Source organism: Myotis davidii, unplaced genomic scaffold, assembly GCF_000327345.1.
Source record: "Myotis davidii unplaced genomic scaffold, ASM32734v1 scaffold630, whole genome shotgun sequence".
Lineage (NCBI taxonomy): Eukaryota > Metazoa > Chordata > Mammalia > Chiroptera > Vespertilionidae > Myotis > Myotis davidii.
Genome location: NW_006282083.1, coordinates 366969 through 384038, shown reverse-complemented (window position 1 = coordinate 384038; position 17070 = coordinate 366969). Strand labels below are relative to the sequence as shown.

Here is a 17070-nt window from a genome sequence, read left to right as displayed (position 1 = left end):
CAAATCAACAAACAGCGAGGGCTGGCGAGGATGTGGAGAAAAAGGAGACCTAGTACACTACTCGTGGGAATGGAGACTGCTACAGCCATTATGAAAAAAAATGGAGTTTCTACAAAAAATTAAATATAGACCTGCCATTTGATTCCATTTCTAGGAATATGTCCTAAGAAACCTGAAACACCAATCAAAAAGAATATATGCACCCCTATGTTTATAGTAGCGCAATTTACAATAGCCAAGATCTGGAAACAGCCCAAGTGCCCATCAGTAGATGAGAGGACAAAAACAAAATTGTGGTTCATTTACACCATGGAATACTATGCAGCAGGAAAAAAAAAAAAAGCAGGATCTCTTATCCTTTGGGACAGTATGGAGGGACCTGAAGAGTATTATGCTAAGCGAAATAAGCCAGTCAGAGAAAGACAAGTGTCACATGATCTCACTCATATGTGGAATCTAACCAACAAAATAAACTGTAGAACAAAATAGATCCAGAGACTGAGATACATGGAACCAACTGTGGAATCTCAGAGGGAATGCTGAGTTGGGTGGGAAGAAATCAACCAAAAAACTTATGTGCATACTAGTGGCCGGTGCACGAAAATTCGTGCACATTAAAAGCGGATTAATTAGAGGAAATATTTTAATATTGCTATTTGCCCTCTCTCTATAACTGTCAAGAGATGAAATAAAATTAGTAAAATGTATATGAAAATTGTCCTCCTGTCAGTGTCTAGGGTGCACCACGAGACCCAGAGTCTAGTCCCCACCCACCCACGTGTTTCTCGAAATCACGCAAGACCCAGACCTGGCTGGCTCCACCCCCATTAGGCTAGATCCAGACCTGGCCAGTTGCACCCTTGTCAAGCCCTGCCAGGCAAGGGGCACAGGCTGAGGTCTCCCGTCAAGCCCCGTCGGACAGGGGGCGCAGTGTGAGATCTCCGGCCCAGTGCCGGGGTGAGGCGAGTGCCTTGAGGTCCCCCGTCAAGCCCCACTGGGCAGGGGGCGCAGCCTCAGGTCCCCTGGTGCTGGGGTGGGGGGCATGGCCTGAGGTCCCCTGGCCCAGGGTGGGGAGAGCAGCCTGAGGTCCCCTGGCCCAGCACCAGGGCGGTTGACCCACCTTGGGGTCCCCTGTCAAGCCCCGCGGGTGGGGGGGCACAGCCTGAGGTCCCCCGACCTGGTGCTGGGTGGGGGGCGTGGCCTCAGGTGCCCTATCAAGCCCCACTGGGCAGTGGGCACAGCCTCAGGTCCCCCAGCACTGGGGTGGGGGGCACAGCCTGAGGTCCCCCGACCTGGTGCTGGGTGGGGGGCGTGGCCTCAGGTGCCCTATCAAGCCCCACTGGGCAGTGGGCACAGCCTCAGGTCCCCCAGCACTGGGGTGGGGGGCACAGCCTGAGGTCCCCTGCCCGGCATTGGGGCGGGGGGTGCACCTTGAGGTCCCCTGTCAAGCCCCGCCAAGTGGCAGGGCTCGGCCTGAGGTGCCCTGTCAAGCCCCATGGGGGGGTGGGGAGGGTGGTCCAGCCTCAAGTCCCCACTGATTGCTCGTTAAGGCCTGTTATGGGAACTTGGCCTCTGCTGCGGGTGCCGCCATATGTGTGATGGTGTGACGGTCAATGTGCATATTCCCTTTTATTATATAGGAAAGATATGCATAACTTATGGACACAGACAATAGGGTAGTGAAGGCCTGTGGAGATGGGACTTAGAAGGAGTCAATGGGGGGGTAAAGGGTATATATGTAATACTTTTAACAACAATGATTTTTTAAAAAGTCATGAGTCAAACAAAAGTCATTTAACTTTTTCCAAGCATTAAATGTTGCAAACCTACCCACTGAGCCATCAAGAAAGGGCAAAGGAAAAACACCGCTTTGGGGTGAAGCGGCAGCGTGTTGTGTTGTTTTGCTTCCATCGGTGGTGTGACAAGGTGAAAAAAAAAGAAAAATAAATAAATGTTGCAAACCTGAGGAAAAAAATAGAAAAATGCAAAAAAAGAATAAAACTTGAGTACTCCACTTTATGCCATACACAAAATCAACTCAAAATGGATTAAATACTTGAATGAAAGATGTGAAAGTGTAAAACTTCTAAAAGAAAACATAGAAAGTAAGTTCCTTGACATTGGTCTTGGCAATAATTTTTTGGAATTGACATCAAAAACAGAATTAAACAAATAGAACTACATCAAGCTAAAAAGCCTCCAATGAGCAAGGGAAACCATGAACAAAATGAAAAGGCAGCATATGGAATGAGAGAAAATGTTTTCAAACCACATATTAAATACAGAGTTAGTATCCAAAATCATACAGCTCAACAGCAAAACAAAACAACAAAATGAGCAGATGATCTTAATAAAGATTTTTCTAAAGAAAACATACAGATGGCCACAGATACAAAAAAAGGTGCTGAACATCACTAATCATCAGGGAAACGGAAATCAAAACTACTAGGAGAGAGCCCTACCTGATTGGCTCAGTGGATAGAGCGTCAGCCTGTGGACTGACAGGTCTCAAGTTTGATTCTGGTCCAGGGTACATGCCCAGGTTTGCGAGGCTCGGTCCCCAGGAGGGGATGTGCAGGAGGCAGCCGATTGATGATTCTCTCTCATCACTGATGTTTCTATCTCTCTCCCTCTCCCTTCCTCTCTGAAATCAATCAAAATATATATATTTTAAAAAAACTACGATGAGATAACACCTCATTATGTGTTAGGATGGCAATTATGAAAAGGACAAGAGGATGTACAGAATGGGAACCCTTTTGTACATTGTTGGTGGGAATGTAAACTAGTGCAGCCACTGTGGAAAACAGTATAGGGATTCCTCCAAAAAGTAATAATAGAACTATCATATAATCCAGCAATCCCACTTTTGGGTATATACATAAAGGTAAAAAACAACCATTATCTTGAAGAGATATCTGTACTCCCATGTTCATTACAGCATTGTTCACAACAGCCAAAGGAAACAACCGAAGTGTTTGCAACAGATAAATGAATTTAAAAAAATGTAATGTATACAACAGGTCCTCAAAAAACATCACTTCATTCAAGATTGTTTTGTCATAACATTAATGAGATGCCATAGGAACTTAACTCTTGTTTTATATCAACTAGCCTATGGTAAAAATGGTTCATTATAGGTCTTTTCACGTAAAGTGGCAGAACCTATAGACAACATTGAGATTCACTGTGTATACAATGGAATATCACTCACCCTTTAAAAATCCTGTCAGTTCTAACAACATTAATGAACCAGGAGGGCATTATGCTAAATGGGATGAGCCAGACAGAGCAAGACAAACACTGCATGGTATCATTTATATGTAGAATGTTGAAAAAAAAAAAAAAGTAGCCCTAGCGCCGGTTTGGCTCAGTGGAGAGAGTGTCAGCCCACAGAGGAGTCCCAGGTTTGATTTCAGTAGGTCCCAAGGGTGCATACCTCAGTACAAGCTTGTTCCTCAGCCCCAGTCGGGGTGCTTGCGGATGACAAGCAATCAATGTGTCTCTCTCTGTCTCCCCCACTTCCTTCAACTCTCTTTTTAAAAATTAATGGAAAAATATCGAGTGAGGATTAACAAAATTGCCTTAGATACAAAACCATGGCCCTGAACTGACCTTTGTTTTATTAATACACTCACTAAATTGTGTGGATGTAAAATTTTGATGACAATACAAACAAAAAGGTAAAAAAAAAAAAACTGTTTAGAAAGAACTGGGTAGTACTAGAGTCTAGAACAGGGGTGGGCAAACTTTTTGACTCGAGGGCCACAATGGGTTCTTAAACTGGACCGGAGGGCTGGAACAAAAGCATGGAGTGTTTGTGTGAACTAATATAAATTCAAAGTAAACATCATTACATAAAAGGGTACGGTCTTTTGTTTTTTTAGTTTTATTCATTTCAAACAGGCCAGATGCAGGCCGTAGTTTGCCCACGGCTGGGCTAGAAGCTTGGTTGGGTTCAAATTTCAGTTCAATCATTCTTTCATCCGTATGACCTAAGACAGGTAAGCCTTCCTTTGTTTCCCCATCTGTAAAATAGGGATAACAGCATCTACCTCACAGGCCTGCTGAGGACTGACATCAGTGTGAACAGAGTGCATCTCTAAGCTACTCTGTGGTAGGAAAAGATACAAAAAGAAGAGTCTAGCTGTCTTCAGAGAATTCATACTCTAAATAAAAAATGATAGCATAGCAAAATATAGAAGTATAATAATCATTAAATACTATAGGGGGCTAAGATATGCTTAACCAGGGTCAAGGAAAGTTTTCTAGACCCCATAGTATATTATCTTAAAAGATTATCTTAAAAGATGAGCACAAAGGAAAAGATCTGTTCTAGAAAGAGGGTGCAGTATGTAGAAACGCACTGGGATGAGGGAGCATGATATACTGGAGACTTTGTGAGTACAGTACAGTAAAACCTTGATACAACGGAATAATATGGGCACAAAGTGGGGTCCATTAAAGCTGAAGGTCCGTTATTCCCTGAATATGTATGTTAAAAATTTGGCAAATTAGTTCACCAGTTTTTACTTATGTAGACACATTTATGTAATTAAATATGTGTGGAAAGTTTAACTTCACAGAATGGTATTTTATATATATTACTGTAATTTTAAATTTATACTGAACAGATCTAGTAAATACATGCATTCACCAGTCACCCCGAGCAAACAAATGTACATGGCTGGAGCGTGGCTTAGTGCGCATTGGAACATCAGCTGGCACACGTTAAAACGGCTGCAGAAAGCCACACCATGCCAAGACAGAATCTGCCAGCACAATACGGTGTGGTTATGTGCTAATCATTCCCCAAACATTGTTTACAAACATTGATTTCTAGATTTAAAAAGTAGACTATAGTTGTAGAAAAAAAATAACATGTTAATTTATTTATAAAGATATCTTGGTTAAAAACATTTTAAAATTAAGAGGGTGTTAATTTTCACATTACATAACAGACCAGAAATTTTGTCCGTTAAATCCAGGTCCGCAAAATTGAGGGTTTACTATGTTTAGGAGAGCAGGAAAACAAAGGGATAGCAAGGTAAGTAGAGATTCGATCATAAATCTTAAAATGTCATAAGGATCTAAATTTTAACTTCAGCAAGGAGTAGGGTGGTAAGATTTTAATAATGGAAATAATATGATATTTACATTGTTGCACAACCACTGCTAATAGCAGAGATTAAAGACTAGACCAGACAAGCAAAACTGAAGTTAGGGAACCTTTTAGAACAGTGGTTGCCAACCTTTCAGACCTCACAGACCACCGGTTGGTGAACACTGATTTAGAAAGCCTATACAGAAACTCTGGCAAGATGAGAACGATGGAAAGATAAATGTCTACAGAACCATAACCATATTGCTGTCTGAGTGTTGATGTCCATTCCCAATAACACTGCTGTATTTCAAATTCTCATTTCTTCTAGTTTAAAGTCCCATAATAATCTCCTTGACTTTCCTGAATTAGACACAAGTTGCCCAAGGGAAAGCTCTGATTTATCTCCCCCTGCTAAAAAACCTTCAATAACTACTTTTACGAAACCTAACTTTTATTTTCTTACATGTCAAAATTGGCGAACAAAGAACTTGAAACTACAGGGAGGTAAAAAAAAATAAGCACTCAATAGAAGCATTATTAACATAATTACTACTACTATTTATTGAGCACTTACTGTTTACCAAGCACTTAAGTTTTCCATTATTTTCTATTCATACTATGAGGTACTTTTCATAGATGAGGAAACTAACTTAACAGGACCTGACTTTAAAATTTTTCTTAGCTGGTATGGCCCAGTGGATAGAGCGTCAGCCTGCGGACTGAAGCGTCTCGGGTTTGATTCTAGTCAAGGGCACATGCCCGGATCGCGGGCTCATTCCCCAGTAGGGGGCATGCAGAAGGCAGCCGATCCATGATTCTCTCTCACCATTGATGTTCCTATCTCTCTCCCTCTTCCCTCCTCTCTGAAATCAATAAAAATGTTAAAAATAAGTAAATACATAAACAAATGTTTTCCTAAAAAGTGTAATTCTCAGAGGATGGCAGTGGTGCTATAGTTTTCTTCTCTCCAAAACCCCACATATCGGATACAATGAGACAGCAAAGCCTAAAACCAATAAACAAAAACTTTTACAACTAAACTAAACTAGCTAACAAGGTAGTTACACACACACACACACACACACACACACACTCACCCACACCCAAAAATGGGTCAGGAGCAAGTGATAGTCGCTTGACCTGTGCATTATCAAGACCTGTGCAAGGAAAAAAGAAAAAGAAAGACCTATGCAGAGAAAGCAGAGAAAAGTCATGGTGCACCTGAAGGACCTAGGAATAAATAGGAAAACCACAAAAATCCAATAGGTATTGATTAGAAGTAATGGCAGGACAATTCGGGAACAGCAGCTAAAAACAAGATGGGTTCTGCCTACTCCAGAAGTGAGCCCATAGAAGGGACATGCAGGGAGAGATGAAAGGAAGAAGCCATCTTGCCCCCATGAGCTCTTGAAAGTGATCCAACCAACTCCCATCCAGAAATGACCCCAAAATGAGAAAGGAACAATAGAGACGAAGGTCTAAATGAAAGTAGAAGTAGAGAAGAAAGCACACTGCCATGTTCTTAAACACTTCACAAAAAAACAATGAAAGAGCTCTGGGAAGTCAGAAAAGATACTCTGAACCATGCCTCCTCCTCAAAATTCAGGAAAACTAACTTCATGTAAAAACACACAACAAAAATATATTCAATATGAAGTTATAAGAAAAAGTGGAGAATAAGGAGCAGAGTAACATCCCTATAAACAACAAAAGGAAGCTAAAAATTTTGGACTTGTCCAAAATCAGATCACAATTGTATCATACTATTTCAAAATGAACTAGACACTGAGAAAAATGATACAAGTCAGAATTGGAAAATGAAGCAATAAAATTCAGCAAAGAATTTGAAATAAAAGAAAAAAATTACTTGGGAAATAAAGACTAAACTAGAAAATACACAAGAACAAATGAACATAACAGGTAATACAGTCCTTCAAAGGAGTAAATTTAAAAAAATTCAAAATGGAATTAAAAGAAAAATTTTCACTCTGAAAGACACTGTTGAGAATGAAAAGACAAGCCACAGAGTAGTACCAAATTATCTATGTATATAAAAGGCTAACATGCTAAGCATCCAACCGTCTGGGTAATGATGTCATGTAGCAACACCCGGCTTCCTCTCCCTTGCAACTAGCATCCCTGCAGTTTTTCCAGCACAGGAACAGGACCTGCTTTATAGCCAAGTGGAAACATTTTACACTTTAACCAAATGTCTGAAGCGTCTTGCATGCCTCATCTCATTTGATCCTCACAGAAGTCCTGGAGTAGGTAGGTAGGAGACTCGGTGGAATCCTATTTTCTTTTCATTAGCCAGAAAACGGAGATTTTAAAAGCTTAGAAACTTGGCCTGACTGAAAAGAAGAAACGGTGGACCTTGAAAATGATTTCAGGTTTCCTCACTGTGCAGAATATAGTCAAACACTGCTGCAGTTAAATATTTTACCCTTTGTTCTCCCTGCATGATCTACAATAATAATCTGCTTCATATTGATATTTATTGCTATATATATCTATAAAAGGCTAAGTTGACTCACACATGCGTGATACATATAATGCTCTTGCTGGTGCCAATTGCATGTGTGTGTTTCGATCTGTCATTGTTGATTGTGAATTTGGTTGACCCTTCTATTACAAGGAAAGGGCGAATAACGATATTAAAATATCTCTTCTAATTAATTTCCTTTCAATGTGTATGAATTTGTGCTCCGGGCCACAATTCATGCTCCGGGCCACCAGTATCCTACCTAATAAAAGGGAAATATGCAAATTAACCATCACTCTGCCACAAAGATGGCGGCGCCCATAGCCACAAGATGGCGGCGCCCCGCCAGGGTCCTCCCGTCCCAGAGGGCGGCCGCTGAGAGCGGACAGCGTGAGCAGCCTGGCGGAATGCTTGCTCCATCGCCGCAGCAAGTACAATAAAAGTTGGCTCCAAAACAGCCTGTTTCTTGGCGAGTCCAAGCAGGAGGGGGTCCTGAGAACTCTTCTGCTGGCTGCTCAGGAAAGAGCGCTAACGCTGCCAAGGAAGCCATTGGGGAGGAGGCGGTAACCGCCGCTGCGGAGCCAGAGTGGAGGAGGCTGGGGAGCCAGAGCAGAGGAGGCAGGGGAGCCAGAGCAAAGGGGACGGGGAGCAGGAGTGGAGGAGGTGGGCCCCACGGGAGCAGGAGCAGAGGAGGCAGAGCTGCCTCTGCTCCCGCAGGGGTGGTGGTGAGCCGCAGTTCAGGAGCCTCCAGGAGTGGAGGCACCAGGCCATCCAGTGCTGCATCTAGTCCCTGAGGCATGTCCGCCAGTGCCGCAATGCCAAGTGCCCGCAGCTGTCCTGCCAGATGAGATGGGTTGTGACGCACACCAAGGGCTGCCAGCACTAGACCAATGGAGGTTGCGGAGTGTGCAAGCAGTTCATGGCCTTTTGCTGCTACCATGCCAAACACTGCCAAGAAAACACATGCCCCGTTCCCTACTACCTCAACATCAAGCAGAAGCTCAGCCAGCAGAAGCTACAGCACCGTCAGCAGCACGCGTAGCTCATGTGCCAGCAGATGCCACCATCAACACCCGCACCGTGCCTCACTGTACTGGGTGAGCACCAACAACGGTATGCCCCTGAGGCTCAGTGACCTCTGAGAGCCAGATGGCCCCCATGGGCCTGAATGTGACCCAACCAGGTCAGTGGGCCTGTTATTCTGCCCCCCGAGCCCCACCAGTGGCAGCCGACACCCAACCCCCAGCAACTGTCAATGTGCGGCATGCCCAGACCCGTGATGTCTATGCAGACCCAAGGTGCAGCCACATCAGAACATCACTCCAGATGCCCTGCAGGACCTGCTGCGGACCCTGAAGTCTCCCAGCTCCCCAAGCAGCAGCACATGCTCAACATCCTCAAGTCAAACCCTCAGCTGTTGGCAGCTCTCATCAAATAGCACATGGCCAACTAAGTGGCCAGCCAGCCCGGCCTTCAGCTCTAGCCCAGCCTGCTGAATCTGAATGCCATGCAAGCCAGCGGGGCACGACCTGCTGTCCCTCTGTAGCAGCAGGCAATGGGAGGCCTGAACCCCCAGGGCCAGGCCTTGAACATCATGAACCCGGGGCGCAACCCCAGCATGTCAAGTATGAGCCACAGTACAGAGAGATGTCACAGAGCAACAGCAGCAGCAGCAGCAGCAACATTGTGAGAGGCATGTCCGACCGTCGGTTGTGATGGGGCGTTGCCTTCTCCTGATCCCAGGGTTGCCTCCTGACTATGAGAGGGGGCAGGGTGCGCTGAGGGACCCCCCTCCAGTGCATGAATTTTCATGCATCAGGCCTCTAGTGTCAGATAAAAGGCTTGTATCCATAATATGTAAAGAACTCCTAAAACCCAACACAAGAACAACCCAGTTTTAAAATGGGCACACTTGGGCAAACAATTTACCAACAAAGATATACAAATAGCAAATGAACACAAGGTGCTTTACATCATTAGTCATTAGGGTACTACAAAATAAAACCTCTATGAAATATACACTGATCAGAACGGCTAAAGCAGCCGTGGGCAAACTATGGCCCGCGGGCCGGATCTGGCCCATTTGAAATGAATAAAACTAAAAAGAAAAAAAAAACCGTACCCTTTTATGTAATGATGTTTACTTTGAATTTATATTAGTTCACACAAACACTCCATCCATGCTTTTGTTCCAGCCCTCCAGTCCAGTTTAAGAAACCATTGTGGCCCTCAAGTCAAAAAGTTTGCCCACCCCTGGGCTAAAGTGAAAAAGATTGACCATACTATGTGCTGAAAAGGCTGTATGAAACTAAACTCAACTCCCATAATGCCAATGGAAATGCAAACTGGTACAATCACTCTGGAAAAGTTTGACAGTTTTTAAGAGGTAAATATAGTACAACCACCCCACTTCTAGGTTTTGATCCAAAAGAAAATACACGTGCCCATACAAAGATTTGCACACAAATGTTCACGGCACCTTTTTTTATAATTAAAAAAATGGAAATGACCCAAATATCCATCAACAGGTGAATATATAAAAAACTGTAGTATTTTCATGTAATACTCAAGTAAAAAAGGAATGCACTATTGATATCTTTAATATTGGGTCCATCTCAAAATAATTATGTTGAGTAAAAAAATCATTTTCCTGAAATTTAAAAAAAAAGCTGAAAAACTTGAAAATACATCTTCTAAAAACACACCACATTACCTGACTATACTGATGCAAACACTAAGATATCTTTATATATAAAAGCCTAAGTGACTGTCCAACCGGTATCTATGACACACCAGGGGGCAAATGCTCCGACCGGTAGTTATAATGTGCACTGACCACCAGGGGGCAAACACTCAACGCAGGAGCTGCCAAGCTGCAGTTACTTGGCAGCTGCAGTTCTTGGGTGACGCACATGGAACCAGAGTGGAGGGAGCCTGATTCCAGGATGCATCACCCAAGAACTGGCCTCTCACAATCTGGGACGCTCAGGGGATTTTGGAGAGGCGGTTTTGGCCTGTTTCCAGCAGGCCTAGCCAAGAGACCCCACAGGTGCACAAACCCATGCTCTAGGTCTCTAGTAGTTTAGAAAAATTACGGCACTTTAAAGAAAAAAATCCTTTGTGAATCTAGGCAAAAAGAATAGGTGGTTTACAAAATAAAGAAAATCAGGTAATCATCAGAGTTTTGACAATAACTCTTTCAGTTGGGGGAAGGGAACAAATAATGAAATTAACATATTTAAGCTACTCAATGGCAAAAAATGTAAAATAAAGATTTTATTTTCAGACAAACCGAACTTCAAGAACACAGGGCACAAAATGTTAGCAACACACAGAACTCCGTAAATACTGTTTCCAAGAGCCTAAAGAATCCACTAGAGCAGCGGTTCTCAACCTGTGGGTCGCGACCCCTTTGGGGGTCGAACGACCCTTTCTTTCACAGGGGTCACCTAAGACCATCGGAAAACACATATATAATTACATATTGTTTTTGTGATTAATCACTATGCTTCAATTATGTTCAATTTGTAACAATGAAAATACATCGTGCATATCAGATATTTACATTACGATTCATAACAGGAGCAAAATTACAGTTATGAAGTAGCAACGAAAACAATTTTATGGTTGGGGGTCACCACATGAGGAACTGTATTAAAGGGTTGCGGCATTAGGAAGGTTGATAACCACTGCACTAGAGAATGAGCTTCTGACAACCAAACTGACTAGATATACCGACGTAAGGATTAGTGGTGAACACTACATATATAACTAATATAAAACTACAAGTAAATGACTGATAAACAATCATGCTCAGATAATGTAGACACCAACTAATTTTTTTTAAATTGTAGCTAAAATTGGGAGAGTGCATGTAAAAAAAATTTTAACATTCTTAGTAGTAATTATATTGGTGGCATATAATGTTAAAGTCAATAATTATGGAATATCCTAAATCTACTATGCCCTTAAGAACCAGGATTTTTGGTGTGGAAGAAGTAATAAAAGCCCTGAAGTCCTAATTTTGAATTTGAAGTATCAATATGAATCATGAAGTATTTTATCTCGTTCTGTCCATTGAAGGGGCTAGAACAGTGATGGCGAACTTTTGAGCTCGGCGTGTCAGCATTTTGAAAAACCCCAATTAAACTCTGGTGCCGTGTCACATATAGAAATTTTTTGATATTTGCAACCATAGTAAAACAAAGACTTATAATTGTGATATTTATTTTATATATTTAAATGCCATTTAACAAAGAAAAATCAACCAAAAAAATGAGTTCACGTGTCACCTCTGACATGCGTGTCATAGGTTCGCCATGACTGGGCTAGAATGACCAACTCAACATAATAAGCATCTCTAGCACCCAGATTGTAGTCTTTAAGCTCTATTTTCCACTAAAAGAAGACAGGGCTTCTTTAAGAAATGGCTGATTCCAGGTCTGGGGCTGGAAATAAACTTAGAACATATTCTCATACCAGAGATAAGGATTCTATCAAAGATTATTATGCTCAAGTCAAAAGACTCTAAAATCAATTAGAAGAGGCTCCCACTGGCCAAAGAGACAATTTGATTATCAACAAGAATAACTGCAACTAAAACCCATCAAATTATTTATATCATTATTAAAACCACCACGTTTCTGTTTATTCAGCCCTTATTAAGTTAGAAACTGTAACCTTTGGAAAAGTGTCGCTCCATTTTCAGAAGAAAGTAACCTTTCAACATAAAAGTAATAGTTTTCAAATTGCCAAAAACAACCTGGGGGTTGTTACGGATAGACAAATAAGAAGATATCTCCCTCTTCATAACAGTTTGGTACACCATGTTTTGGCATCTTCCCCAACTTCCTACAACAGATGTTCACAGGTAGTTTTTCCAAAGCTTTTTAATTTTCCACCAACCTCCTCCTCAGTAAGAACCTGTACTTATAATACTAAGATCTCTCTAAAGCAAAAAACACAAAGGTCAAATCAACTAAAAAAAAAAAGAATAGCCTAGGCCAGTGGTTGGCAAACTGCGGCTCACAAGCCACATGTGGCTCTTTGGCCCCTTGAGTGTGGCCACAAAGTTTCAATCGCACTGTACGTGAGCGCTTGCACGTGGTACTTTGTGGAAGAGACACACTCAAGGGGCCACAGTTTGCTGACTGATTTTCATTCTATGAACAAAGTTTGTAATATTTCTTTTGTTAATGATGCACCTTATTGAGAATAAAAACAGAACTATAGAATTCTTATCTTAAGCAACTCATCCATCCTAAAACATGAGACCTGACTTCCTGTTCTTTACATTTTCATTTTATGTTATAACCTTAGAAGTTAGACAAAGCTCAGTTTAGCCATAAATGACAGAAACAGCAAATTTCAGTATTAAAAGTTAAGGCATACTCATGTTGATTTAAAAAATAACAACAAAGACTAAATGTATAATAAAGCTAAATGTATAAACATCAGTTGCTTAAATGATAAATTTAAAAAAATGTTTCCATACTCAATAGACAACCTACCACTACCAATCATCCTATCCTATACAATAAAAGCCTAATATACTAAGTGTCTGGTCAGCCATTCAACCAATTGAAGCGTAATATGTTAATGTATGCTAAGGCCGCTCAACCGCCCACTATGACATGCACTGACCACCAGCAGGCAGGCTGCCGACCAATTGACCAGTTGCTATGATGTGCACTGACCACCAGGGGGCAGACACTGACTGGTAGACTGGTAGGTTAGGCTGCTGCTGGGGTCCAGCCCATCAGGACTGAGACAGGCTGGACACGCCCTGGAGCCCTCCTGTGGTCCCTCCCCGGCCCTAATAATGCACCGGTGGGGTCCCTCGGCCTTGCCTGCGCCCTCTCACAATCCAGGCTGAGGGACACCCCCTTCGAGTGCACAGATTTCGTGAACTGGGCCTCTAGACTATATATGTTAAAGCCTAATATGCAAAGCGTCTCCTCGGGAGTTTGACCGAATGGGAGTTTGATCGCTTACTATGAAGTGTGCTGACCATCAGGGGGCGGCGCAGAACGAAAGAAGGCCCCGGCCGGCGGCTGCTAGGGACCCTACCCGTGCACGAATTTTGTGCACTGGGCCTCTAGTTTTAATACAAAACACTCTTAAAATAAATGTACAAATACCTAATAGGGATGGCAGAGACACGTTGTTTAAGTCCTCTAATAAGAACAAAATAATTGTCTAGAAACATCAGGTTAAATTTATCTAGCCACTTGGTAATCCAGTCAGGATATTACAAAGCTGTATTTTAGAAACTTTCAATTGTTTATACATTTATGGCCAATGTATTTTATCAAAAAGGGAAGGCAGTTTGTACAGACCTGATAAGCAGAATAATGGGAGAGGTTTTAAAGTATTTATCTCCAAATAGTTTAACATAATCTTGTGTATCAAAACTCTGAAAATAAAAAAATACTTTTTGTAGAAAGGGGTAAGTATACACCAAACAGCGACTTGAAAGAAATAGTGGCAATCTAAGCATTTATGATTTAGACATCAATTTATTTTTGAAACCGGACATGTACTCATTTTTAAGCTTATCTATATGGCCACCAGTCAGTTATTTTGAAATTTTTTAGAGATTATGACTTTTTTCCCCCAAAACCTAAATGATTCCATTTTTTAAATGCAACAAATATAACTATAAAACTGAACAACACAACATAATCACAGTCCTAACACACTGCGGACCAGTAGTGTTATTGCTGGCTTTACCCAGTGGCCAGATACGTTTCTACTGAATGAGTACAAAAAACATTTTACGTAAATGTTAAAGGCACGCTTTAAAATTAAATACCCATTGCATTTTGAATTTATTACATGTTCTTACAAGCTAATATCATTTTAAAGAATTCTTGAGATTGGCCACAAGCCTTAGAAAACATGAGAATTCTCGTGATCCGTCCGCAATGTGTTAAGTTGGCTGGTAATTTTAATAAAGCATTAAGGAGGTTCAGCTTGTGCATATTACCACTAAAGCAACGAGTTTTTTCTTCTTCAAAAAATTAGGCTAGTTAATGCCTAGCTCACTGGTCAGCAAACCACAGCTCACGAGCCACATGCGGCTCTTTGGCCCCTTGAGTGTGGCTCTTCCACAAAATACCACGTGCGGGAGTGCACGTACAGTGCGACTGAAACTTCGTGGCCCATGCGCAGAAGTCGGTTTTCAGCCTGGGTGAGTCTATTTTGAAGAAGTGGTGTTAGAAGTGAGGGGGTGTCGATCAGTAGGGAGACGTGGCACGGGGGAGGTGCGTGAGTCATGCACGAGTTGAGTGAGCCAGTCAGTCAGCAGTCTCATGTGCAGTGGTTAGTGCTAGTCGCGCCCGCAAATTGCACGCGGGTGACAAAAGTAAAGTTTGCTGACCACTGCCCTAGCTGGTTTGGCTAATTGGATAGTGTCAGCCTGTAGACTGAAGGATCCCGGGTTCGATTCCAATTGGGGGCACATGCCTGGGTTGTGGGCTTGGTCTCCAGAAGGGGGGCATACAGGAGGCAGCCAATCAGTGATTCTCTCCCATCACTGATGTTTCTATCTCTCTCTCCTCCCTTCCTCTCTGAAATCAATAAAAATATAGTTTAAAAAAATGTAATTAGGCTAGTTAAGATTACACTACAACCATAAAGCAAATCTTGTAACAAGCATCCTCCTATATAATAAAAGGCTAATATGCAAACTGTCCCCTGGAGCAGGAGTTCCACCAGGGGGCAGGGTTGGCTGGCCAACTTCCTGCGTCCCCTCTCCCCCGCTGGCCCCACCCCTGGTCACCCCCAATCAGGGCACCCAGTCGGACCCCACCTGCACACAAATTCGTGCACTGAGCCTCTAGTTTGTTAATAAAGCCAAAGAAAATATTCACCACTTGTTGAAGCTTACATTCTTATAGTATAGACTTCAAAAAGAAAATTTTAAAATAGGCAAGAAGTAGGGGAGCCCAGAGAAATTCCACTTATTAACCCTGCACCCAAAGAAACCTTTCTCCCTCCAGTTCCCCACTCCCTATCCAAAGACAAAACGACAGGAAAGTTACCCAAACTACACTGCTCTCTAGGAATTAACTTTGACAGAGTGTGAAAACAATTTCTGGTAACCAAATACACAACAATGCAATGAAATGTTCCTTTTGAAAACAGAACTAACTTCATTGTACAAGTTTCAGATTTACAACATTTGGAAACAAGCCTAATAAAATGCTGAGCAGATATAACAAGTTATCTATGCTATAAAGTTTACAGGACACTCAAAACTATAGCATCTGGAATCTGCCAGATTTATCACTCTGGTTTCTGAAGAGAATATATAGAACTGACACCTTAAATACCCACATACATAAATATGACAACAAAGCTTGGATGTAGGACGATATGAGAAAATACCACCAACAAAAGAATGTGAAATAGAATCAAGCCACAAAATCCTGGAAATAAGCCTGTTATGGCCAAAAAAGGGTCATAAACGGAATACCCATCCTCCCTTCCTCTGGCTCTTTCAGACAACTAAGTTTTCCAAATGTACCAAAGCATAAGATACATTTTAAAAAGTTTAACAAATTTTTTAAATTCATTACAAATCATGCATAAAGTATATATGCACTAAATAACTGCTTTAAATGACTAGGGCTCTCACAGATTCAGTTCTTTTGAAATACACTTTTTCCCCCTTTCCCAAACAATTCTGAATGATACATCAGTCCATAACAAGGTATATGTTTTCAACTCACATTGTTTCTCCAGTCTTGGCCACGTGACAAAGAAATTGATCCAGGACCGGACAAACTTCCTTTTTCCCCCTCTTCTCAAAATCTAGGTAAGGGAAGAAAGAACAGTTATCAGTATTCCTCATCAGCCCACCAACCATTTCCAATGCCCTCTAAAAACAAAGTTTCTTTCCAGTCCTTCCTCTTATTAAGAACAAAGGAAAAAAAAATAGCCTCTCAGCCAAATAGCCACTTCAACTCTCCTCGCTGTACTTCCATGTAACAATTGCCTGAAGAGGGCACTCACTTCACAAACCATCCTTAACTCAATGTTTCTCAAAGTGTGTTCCGGGGAACAACAGCAGGAGCTCCATCTGAAAATCCGATTGAAATTAATGTCCAAGGACCCAAGGCATTGTTTACCCAACTGCAGTTCAAACATCTGCATTCGAGGAAACCCCAGCCATCTCGCGCAGCTGTCCCCAAATGATTCCGGGGACCAGAGCACAACTCTCCAAAGGCTGCCATCTCTCTGCTGTTAGAAAACCACTGTTCTCAAACCTGTTGCTCGGAAGCCGACCGACCACCTTAGGATCAGGAGGGAATGGTGACTCCAGAAGCTCTGAATTTCCTGAGACACAAATTTAAAGTTGCTCCCCGTACCCCCAAACCTTTGCTTTTTCCTCTAACTCGACGCCAGGCGTGCGGGGCCTGGCGAGAACTGAGCCAGTGCCCGGAGCAGCGGGACCGGATCAGGGCTCCGGCGCGAGCTC

At 42.3% G+C, this 17070-nt stretch overlaps 1 protein-coding gene across 1 annotated transcript in view; it reads right to left on the bottom strand.

The window, feature by feature from the left end:
- The window catches only part of PPP4R2 (protein phosphatase 4 regulatory subunit 2), a 65671-nt gene that overhangs the window by 47095 nt on the left and 1506 nt on the right, over window positions 1-17070 (bottom strand). Inside the window, exons 2-3 of the mRNA XM_006752673.2 lie at window positions 16859-16982; window positions 16322-16403 (exon numbers count right to left, since the gene is read on the bottom strand). Of these exons, the coding sequence (XP_006752736.1) occupies window positions 16322-16403; window positions 16859-16982 (206 nt within the window). The remainder of the gene's footprint in view (window positions 1-16321; window positions 16404-16858; window positions 16983-17070) is intronic.